The sequence below is a fragment of the Sorex fumeus genome, unplaced genomic scaffold (assembly GCF_029834395.1).
Source record: "Sorex fumeus unplaced genomic scaffold, SorFum_2.1 ptg000086l, whole genome shotgun sequence".
NCBI lineage: Eukaryota > Metazoa > Chordata > Mammalia > Eulipotyphla > Soricidae > Sorex > Sorex fumeus.
This window is the reverse complement of record NW_026606143.1, coordinates 39,345,803-39,356,429: the sequence shown is the minus strand read 5'-3', so window position 1 is coordinate 39,356,429 and position 10,627 is coordinate 39,345,803. Positions and strand designations below refer to the sequence as shown.

Here is a 10,627-nt window from a genome sequence, read left to right as displayed (position 1 = left end):
ATTCTAGAAGTCTAGATAAACTTATTTTATTTTCCTTTTAGTTTCCCTTCCTCCACATTTCAGACTTTGATAGCTAATTGATGTTTCTCCCACCACAGCATTATAATTAAGAGTGAATCAGAAAATTCTCCTACTGCCTTAAAAACTATGAAACTAAAGCTAAGATGCTGAAAGCTAGAGATATAACCAAATTATTATAAACCTCAATAATGGACAAATACAGCCGTGGGCTGGGAAGTTCTGTTTCAACAGATAATAGCGGAGCCTGAATTATTTCTTTTAAAATGTGGCCAGGTCTCTGGAGAGTTAGTACAGAGATTAGGTCATTTGGCCACTGAGTCCCTGCTCCACGCACGGTTCCCCAGCACTACTGGTGAGCACAGAGCCAGATGTCATCCAAAACCCACTCCCCCAAACAAACATTTAATTTAATGAAAGTAACCCCCCACTTTGATTCCTGAATGGTCATTTGTACTTTCTTATACTCACAGGCACTCACAATGTGGACACAGGCAAAACCACTTCTCGTCCTTATTAACACGATTCTGATTTCTCAACTTGGTGGAGCTCGATGGTTTCCCAAAACTCTGCCCTGTGATGTAACTCGGAACTCGGAAATGGCCCAGGTAACCGTAGACTGCACAGACAAGCATTTGACGGAAATCCCTGGAGGTATTCCTGCCAACACCACCAACCTCACCCTCACCATTAACCACATCCCAGAAATCTCTCCAGTCTCCTTTCAACAGCTAGACAATCTGATAGAGATTGATTTCAGATGCAACTGCGTACCTGCTCGACTGGGGCCGAAAGATCAAATTTGCCTGAGAAGGCTGCAGATTAAACCTGGAAGCTTTAGTGGGCTCACTCATTTAAAGGCCCTTTACCTGGATGGAAATCAGCTTCTAGAAATACCTCAGGATATTCCTTCCAGCCTACAGCTTCTGAGCCTTGAAGCCAACAACATCTATATGATTGCGAAAGAGAATCTAACAGAACTGGCCAACATAGAAAGACTCTACCTGGGCCAAAACTGTTATTATCGCAATCCTTGTAACGTTTCATATAACATTGAAAAAGATGCTTTCCTAGGTATGAAGCATTTGAAATTGCTTTCCTTAAAAGATAATAACATCACAGCTGTCCCTACTGCTTTGCCATCTACTTTAACAGAACTTTATCTTTACAACAACATGATTGCAAAAATCCATGAAGACGATTTTAAAAACATTTCTCAACTGCAGATTCTTGACCTAAGTGGAAATTGTCCTCGCTGTTATAATGCTCCATATCCCTGTACACCCTGTGAGAATAATTCTCCCCTAAAGATTCACAAAAATGCTTTCGATGCATTGACAGAGCTACGAGTCTTACGGCTACATAGTAATTCTCTTCAGTATGTTCCTCAGAGATGGTTTAAGAAGCTGGGGAAACTTAGGGAACTAGATCTTTCCCAAAACTTCTTGGCCAAAGAAATTGGGGATGCCAAATTTTTGTACTTACTTCACAACCTCGTCCAATTGGATTTGTCTTTCAATTTTGAATTGCAGATCTACCATGCCTTTATAAATCTTTCAGAAGCCTTTTCTTCATTAAAAAACCTGAGGGTTCTGCGGATCAAAGGTTACATCTTTAAGGAGCTAAGCAGTCAGAACCTTGCACCCTTACGGGATCTTTCCAATCTCGAAGTTCTTGACCTTGGCACTAACTTCATAAAAATTGCTGACTTAAGCGTACTTAAACAATTTAAAACATTGAAAGTCATAGATCTTTCCATGAATAAAATATCACCTTCTGGAGATTCAAGTGAACTCAGCTCCTGCTCTAATACAAGAACTTCTATAGTGGGCCATGGGGCCCAGTCCCTTGAAACAATGCATTACTTCAGATATGATGAGTATGCAAGGAGTTGCAGATTCAAATCCAAAGAGACTCCTTTTTCTTTTGATGAAGACTGTTACCAGTACGGTCAAACCTTAGACTTAAGTAGAAATAATTTGTTTTTTATTAAGTCCTCTGATTTTAAGCAACTTTCTTTCCTCAAGTGTCTAAACTTGTCAGGAAATAGCATCGGTCAAGCTCTTAATGGCACTGAATTTCAGCACTTATCAGAGTTGAAATACTTGGATTTTTCTAACAACCGACTTGATTTACTCAGTTCAAGAGCATTTGAAGAGTTACAGAAGCTGGAAGTTCTAGATATAAGTAGCAACAGCCATTATTTTCTATCAGAAGGAATTACTCATATGCTTAACTTTACCAAGAACTTGAAACATCTGAAGAAGTTGATGATGAATAACAATGGCATCTCTACCTCCACGAGCACGACCATGGAGAGTGAATCTCTTAAGACACTGGAATTCAGAGGAAATAATCTGAATGTTTTCTGGAAAGATGGCGATACCAGATACTTCAAATTATTCAAGAATTTGATAAAGTTGGAGGTATTAGATATCTCTGAGAATTCCTTGAGCTTCCTGCCTTCTGGAGTTTTTTATGGTTTGCCTCCAAACCTAAAGACTCTCTCCCTGGCCAAAAATAGATTCAAATCTTTCAAATGGGAAAATCTCCAGTATCTGAAGAATCTAGAAACTTTGGACCTCAGCTACAACCAGGTGAGGAATCTCCCTGAGAGATTATCCAACTGTTCCAGCATCCTTAAAAAACTAATTCTTAAGAATAATCAAATCAGGTATCTGACAAAGTATTTTCTACAAGATGCTTTCCAGTTGCGATATCTAGACCTAAGTTCAAATAAAATTCAGATTATCCAGAAGACAAGCTTTCCAGAAAATATCCTCAACAAGCTGGATATATTGTTTCTGCATCACAATCGGTTTTTGTGCACCTGTGATGCTGTGTGGTTTGTCTGGTGGATTAACCATACAGAAGTAACTATTCCTTACTTGGCTACAGACGTGACTTGTTCAGGGCCCGGAGCACACAAAGGCCAAAGTGTGGTCTCTCTGAATCTGTATACTTGTGAGTTAGATCTGACTAACTTGATTCTGTTTTCATTTTCCATATTGACGGTTACCTCTCTGATGATAGTTATGACAGCCAGCCACCTCTATTTCTGGGACGTGTGGTATAGTTACCATTTCTTGAAGGCCAAAATAAAAGGCTATCAGCGCCTACCATCACTGAATTCTTGCTATGATGCTTTTATCGTGTATGACACTAAAGACCCAGCTGTGACAGAATGGGTTTTAGATGAGCTGGTGGCTAAGCTGGAAGATCCAAGAGAGAAACATTTTAATTTATGTCTTGAGGAAAGGGACTGGTTACCAGGGCAGCCTGTTCTGGAAAACCTTTCCCACAGCATCCAGCTTAGCAAAAAGACTGTGTTTGTGCTGACAGACAAATATGCAAAGACTGAGAATTTCAAGATAGCATTTTACTTGTCCCATCAGAGGCTGATGGATGAAAAAGTGGATGTCATTATCTTAATATTCCTTGAGAAGCCTCTTCAGAAGTCCAAGTTCTTTCAGCTCCGAAAGAGGCTCTGTGGGAGCTCTGTCCTGGAGTGGCCAACAAACCCACAGGCTTACCCCTACTTCTGGCAGTGTCTGAAAAATGCCCTGGCCACAGACAATCATGTGACCTACAGTCGGGTGTTCAAAGAGACGGTCTAGGTCTCCTTTGCAAAATGTGACGAACTCCCTAAGTTAGCAAGGAGAAGCTTGACTGACTTGATCTTCTCATATCTGTCCCTTCAAATGTACATTCTGAAATCCTCTATGATTGACCATATCAGAGAGGAATCATGAATGGATGAAAAAATAATTGGAGAGAAAGGCTTTATATTGTGTCACCTTTCTTACTTTTGGTCTCCATTTGCACTTGAATCTCTCCCTTCTGTATAAACTACTATTGAATGAAAGATGGCAAGTAAAGCACGTGGGGCTCTGAGACTCCCTCTAATTGTCTTTATTATATATACCCAATATACACACAATCACAGAACCACACGTAACCATAGAATTGCATGCACTTGAATCCATAAGAAGTTCTGGTATAGGGACTGAAGCGATAGCACAGCGGGTAGGGCATTTCCCTTGCACGCGGCCGACCCGGGTTTAATTCTCAGCATCCCTTATGGTCCACTGAGCACTACCAGGAGTAATTCCTGAGTGAAAAGTCAGAAGTAACCCCTGTGCATCAATGAGTGTGACCCAAAAAGAAAAAAAAAAGAAGTTCTGGTATAAAGATAGGCAAAAAAACAATGCCCAGGGTTGTCTCTATGGCATTTAAATGTAATAGAGTAAATTAACAAAATTAAAATGCTGACAGTTAACTCCTCAACTAAATGCTTCAGTATTATTAGGGGCTCTTTGTACTCCCCCCCCCCACATCTGTTCCTGGGTTCCGTGGGAAAATCATGAGAAACATCCTTATCATCAATGGATATAGTTTATTCATAATTTTAATTATTAAATTTGTTAATTAAAATTAAAATGATTGATCTGTCTGTAACGTCAATGGTAACCTATCTGCTTAAATATTGTTATGCAACTAACGACCTCCCCCAGTTTATATGTTGAAATTTCAACTCCCAATGTGATGATGTCAGAAGATGTAGTGGGGGGCTGAGTGATGTTACAGGGGTAGGGCTCTTACAACATGCATGCAGCCAATTCAGGTTCGATCCCTGGCACCCCATAATATTCCTTGAGCCCTGCCAGAATTGATCCCTGAGTGCAGAGCCAGGAGTAAGCCTTGAGCACTGCCAGGCATGTCCCAACCCCCCAAAAGAAGGCAGGATGTTTGGGAGAATTTGTGAGCAGTTCTTATGATGGAATTAGTGCCTTATAAAAGGAAACCAAGGAGTAGGTTTACTGACTTTACAACAGGCAAAGAAATCAAGCCAACAGTTTACAAGTCAGGAAGAAGTCTTCACCAGAACTATGCTGGTGCTCTGCTCTCAGGCTTGCATCTTCCAGAAATACAAGAAATAAATGTTTGTTGTTTAAGTTACCAAGTCTGTGGTGTTTTGTTAGAGAAACCTGAACTAAGACAAATAACTGTACCTACTTTGCAAAGCACTGTACTCCATGTAAGATTTTACTTGTTTGTTAAAGTATATTTATGATAACCTTTCCTCTTGCTCCACCATATTACCTGGTTTCCTGCTAAATGATAAACGAGGATATAAAGAGCATGCATTTATTTATAGTTACTAGGCATGGATGACAACTCTATAGACAACACTTTATATTGAGAGGTGGGTCTGGAGAGATAATAAGGTGCTTACCTTACACGCATCTGACTTGGGTTCAATCCCTAGTGTCCCATATGGTCCCCTGAGCCCACCAGGAGTGATACCTGAGCCACAAGTAAGCCCAGAGAACTTCTGGGTGTGGCCCAAAAGTTAAATAAATATATTGGAAGAGGGAGGGAAGAAAAGAAACAGAGACAAACAGATTTTAATACTAAGAAAGGTTCAGCCTTTTTAACTTCAACTTTACTACTCAAAAAAAAATAGCAGAAAATACCAAGACATTCTGAAGACAGTTCTTTTCAACTGGATATGAAGTCACCTGGGTTGAAAGTTTGAAACCTGACCAATATGCTTTATTTTATAAAAAAAAATGTTCCACGGGTGTGTCTAAGACCTCTGGAAACTATGTACTATTAGTTCTAGGATATCATATTGGAAATGCTAAAGGATTTAAGTATAGGTGTAAATAAATAGTATATAAATTATTTCTAAAATACACATGGACAATTAATCTCTGGAATGATTAATTAATTTTATACTGCTTTTTAACAACTTCTGTAAGTTTTGATGCACTTAATAGATGCTTTTATTCAGTGAAAACAGGGATGGCATCATAAAATGATGACTTTCAACTATCATAAATTTTCTTCAAGTAAAACACATATATAAAGCTTCAACTCTGTGTGATTGATTAGTGAAATTATACTTGAAAAGAACCTTAAACATCTTCTAACACAGATTAAGAGGAAGGAAAACTAAAAATAACACAACCCAGAAACCACAGGGTATTTTGACATGAGGTTAAGTGCTGGGGGTTTGTTGTAGGAAGCAACTAAAAGTACTGTACTGGATAGAGTTTGATTTCTTCATAGTCTTGACAAGTCACTCTTTCTACCTTATAAGGGCCCTTGATGAAATTTTGCACGGCTCCTGCTATTCATGGATGGCCTGGTCAAAACTCTCCAACTCAGATATCCAGGCAAGCATGACTTTCATACCCAGCTGCAACTCTCTGAATGTCCTACTTCCCCACCTCCCCTATTAGCTCTGCTCAGGATGAGACAACTGATTCTCCATAAATCTTGCTCCCCCCATCAAGACTTGGTCCCAGTCCTTTGAGATGCCCGACCTGGCAAGAATATATTCTTCTTCCTCAGATAACTATTATACCTCAGTAAGAATGGTATTTGTAAGATCCAGGCCAAGGGAGACATTGGGCATGGAAAACGTGATGGCGAGAAAAAGGCGAAGAAAGTATCTTTGCTCTGGAGAGGACAGAGCAAGGACAGATCAGCGCCCATTCCAGCCTAATATTCTCTTTACCTATCTTCATGTTTAATTCCAGCTCTATCTTCCTGAACACACTTCATTCTAGATGATTTCTAAAGCAAGCTGGGCATGACCAAGAGCTTCCACAAGCCAGGTATGCAAGTCCCAGAACTAAATCTCTGGGCAGCATGGCGGCAGAGGTGCCAGATTGTCCTTCTCTGGCTCCCTACTCACTTGTCGGCCTGGTTGTCACACCCACAATCTGCCTCCAGGCACTATCTTAGCGTACCAGCAGCCTAGGTTCAGAGACTCTCAATTGAATCCCCAAATAGATCAGTGCCCTACAGAGATGTCTCTGGAACCAAACCATTTACAATCTAGGATTCCAGAAGCACACAGCCGCGAGCTTTCATGATATTCAAAATGAGAAATGGAAAATAAAATATCTAGCATCTGCCCCTGGCAGGTAGGCTTGAATGGTGGTGGGAAAATTTGAGCAAAACATAATGCCCAAAAGTACAGAGAGAAATTACCATAGAGGCAGGGTGAGGACTGGGATGGGTGGGAGGGATACTGGGGACATTGGTGGTGGAAAATGTGCACTGGTGGAGGGATGGGTGTTCAATCATTATATAGTTGAATCTCAAACATGAAAGCTTTGTAACTCACAGTGAATCTATAGTGAATTCTCATAATGAATCAATAAATGTTAAAATAATAATAATAATAAAGCAAGCTTGGGAATAGTCAGTACATGGTGTGGTATGTGACTTGAGAACTGGGCATCTTGTTTTACAGTCTCCATGGGAACCATCATGGAAACTATTCCATGGTCCTCCACCCATTCTGCGCATGTTAAAGGGAGCATAGTACATTGATCACAAGGAAGATTTACCAGATGAGTCATGGGAGCACTGGGGTGTCAGAACCTAGGAGAAGCTGGTTATGGAACATATCACTAGTCTCCTGTGCTGGAAGACTGAGTCCTCAGCCTAAGAAACACTAAAAACAATTCGTATCTACAGATGTACAAATAGCACGGTGAGAGGGAAATACTAAAGACTCAATGAGCTGAGCACACACCTTGCATGCAGCATGCCCAGAGTCCATTCCCAGTACCGCATGGTCCCCCAAGCACTGACAGGAGCGACTCCCAAGCACCAAACTGGGGGCAGCTCCTGAGTACTGCCATGTGTGGGCCCCAAAACTTGCAGTAACTGAAGTAACATTAATGAGAGCAGGTAAGTAGGTGTTCTTTGAAGAACACCATGAGTAAAATTTAATTTGGTTCCCCAAGCTAATGTAATAAAACAGAAAAAGAAACCAACCAATGCACCTCTGGGACATAGTAAAAAGGAAGGGTTAAAAGAGAGAAAAATCTGGGCCTGAGCGATAATACAGCGGGTAGGGTATTTGCCTTGTACGTGGCCGGCCTGGGTTCAATCCCCAGCATCCCATATGGTCCCCCAAGTACCGCCAGGAGTTAATTCCTGAGTGCAGAGCCAGGAGTAACCCCTGAGCATTGCTGGGTGTGACCCAAAAAGCAGAGAGAGAGAGAAAGAGAAATCCCCAACGTATGATCCATTTGGGTGGAAAAAGGTTTGGTGACAAGGGAGCCCTCTTGGTAGTGACAATGAAAGGACAATAGGGCTGTTTTGCATTTTCTACCTTTGCCATCTCTTTTGCTCCCTTCCCTCACTTTCCTCTTTTAGCTTTAAACACCCACTTTGAGTCTCAAGACCATAGAAAGTAGCCTTTGCTGCAGGTGGACTCCTCGCTGGGAAGCGGTGGTTTTGTGTGTACTTTCAGTCTAAAGCAGACCTTTTTTCTCACACACACAGAGTACATCCCCTTTCCCCTGCTTCAGTGAGCACCTCTGCTCTAATCTGCTCACTGACATCCGCTAACACCGGCACACTCAAATTCAGATTCACTCTACTGCGCTCAACTACGTTCTTTTTGCTAGTTGTTATTCAGTGCTAGGATTCGAACTCAGCACCTCACACACGATAGAGAAGGGCTCTATTCCAGTGCGACACCTCGCAGACTTTATCTCACTCTGAAGCACAGATATTTTTATTTTTGGTGGGGGGGATACCTGGCAATGCTCATGAGTTACTTCTGGCTCTCCACTCAGGAATCACTCCTGGCAGTGATCACTTCCAGAAGACACTATGGAATGCTGAGACTTGAACTCGGGGTTGGCTGCGTGTAAGGCTTACCCTCTGTACTATTGCTCTAGCCCAAAGCACAGATATTTAGAAAGTGGCTAAGACCCAGTGTTTTACCTTTAAGATATCCATAATAGACCAGGGGATACAGCTCTTTCAGCAGAACTCTTGGTTCCAAGTGTGAGGCCCTGGGATTGAGGCCCCAGTACTGCATAAACAACAACAAAAAGATGACTATACAAGTAGCCTGTGATTCTGTGGCAAAATCAACTGCCCTGTACACAACAAGCCACACCCTGGCACACACTATAGGCAGAATATGCTCAGGCAACACAAACTAACAGAGTGAATCAGCCAGTGAGCACGGCAGCAGAGATACTCCGCGTGTGTCACCTGGCTGTTGTAACCACGGAGGGCAGGGGGAAAGATGGCCATAAGCTGGGAGGTGTGATTCAGCTCTATCAGGGATGCCATGTCATCTCACTGGCTTTATTTCTTCACTTTTACATCCCTTCTGCCTCTGGTGATTTAGAGCAAGTAAATGTTTGGCAAGAGCCCTTAAGTCTGGGCTTAAGTCTGCTTAAGTCTGCAGACTGAGGAGGCCAGAGTCCCAATGTCTGATAATAAGCCCCTTATTTCATCATCTGGAAAGATGAAGTCCTGGTGGCTCCTGGAAGCTTTCAGACATCCCAAGAGCCCACCAATGAGCAGGGTGAGGCAGGCAGTTTGGTCTAGGAAGGAAAAGATTCTCAGTCATTACCACTTCTGGCAGATGCCATCCCCCAAGGCCAGGTGAACTAGGGTCTTGAACTACACTGTCTTGCAAAATACAGAGAACTACTTTACCTCTCATGGCTGGAGGCAATGCGGGGGGGGGGGGTGGAGATTTAAGGAGTTTTCATAAAAAATGAATTGAATGAGGTGATCTTTTTTTCTTTTTGGGTGACAACTGGTGATGCACAGGGCTTACTCCTGGCTCTGCACTCAGGAATTACTCCTGGCGATGCTGGGAGATCATATGGGATGCTGGGGATGGAACTCAGGTCGGCCGCATGCAAGGCAAATGCCCTACCCACTGTGCTATCGCTCCAGTCCCATGAGGTGATATCTTGAGTAATGAAGGTTTGTAGGGACAGCAGTATGGTCCCAGAACTGAGGCCGTGGCCCAGAAGGGCCTCACTGAAAAGAAACCCACCATCCCTTGAGCTGTTTTGGAAGTTAGAACTCCCCCGGAGAAGTGACAAGGAGTAACATTCCAGAAACAGGTCCAAAAGGAAGCCCAGCGAGCAGGACTTTGAGAACAGATGACAGGCACTAAATAAAAATGATCTCTTACATCTGTCTCTCTCTCCGCACTCTTCATCTTCCACGATTTTGCCTTTGGATTAAACCACTGTAATCAAAATCCTGAGTGATTATTTTCTTTTTCAATTTAAAGAGTATTTATGTATTTGGGGCTACAGCTATAGTACAGTGGGTAGGGCATTTGCCTTGCACGCAGCCAATCTGGGTTTGATTCCCAGCATCCCATATGGTCCCCTGAGCACCGCCAGGACTAACTCCTAAGTGCAGAGCCAGGAGTAATCCCTGTGCATTGCCAGGTGTGACCCAAGAAAGCAAAAAAAAAAGATTATTTATTTACATGGAGTAACATTCGTGACTGCGTGACATCTTATTATCTCATTCTTGTTTTGAACAACTTGGCAGGCTACCAAATGTAACCTGCCCACACGACAGAGTCTGGCAAACTCCCCGTGGCGTACCCAATATGCCAAATACCAGTAACAATGATGGGTCTCATTCTCCTAACCCTGAAAGAGCCTTGAATGTGGAACTTTTTAGAATCTCAGGGCTAGGATGAAGGAGATGTTACTGGTGTCTGCTCGAAGCAATCGACGAACAACAGGATGATCGTGATCATGACTGGAGTAACATTGTCTATCACGTTATATAGGTTTCTTATCAA

General features: G+C 42.2%; 1 protein-coding gene across 1 annotated transcript; it reads left to right on the top strand.

Moving 5' to 3' along the window:
- The first annotated feature begins 500 nt into the window (after nt 1-500).
- On the top strand, nt 501-3,720 carry TLR7 (toll like receptor 7). The gene has a single exon (XM_056131232.1). It carries the CDS (start codon nt 501-503, stop codon nt 3,633-3,635), a length of 3,135 nt encoding a protein of 1,044 aa, XP_055987207.1. The 3' UTR covers nt 3,636-3,720.
- Nucleotides 3,721-10,627: the final 6,907 nt, after the last annotated feature.

What these genes read in the sequence shown, in the direction of transcription:
- TLR7 (XM_056131232.1), top strand. Translation starts at nt 501, where the DNA reads ATGTGGACACAGGCAAAACCACTTCTCGTCCTTATTAACACGATTCTG.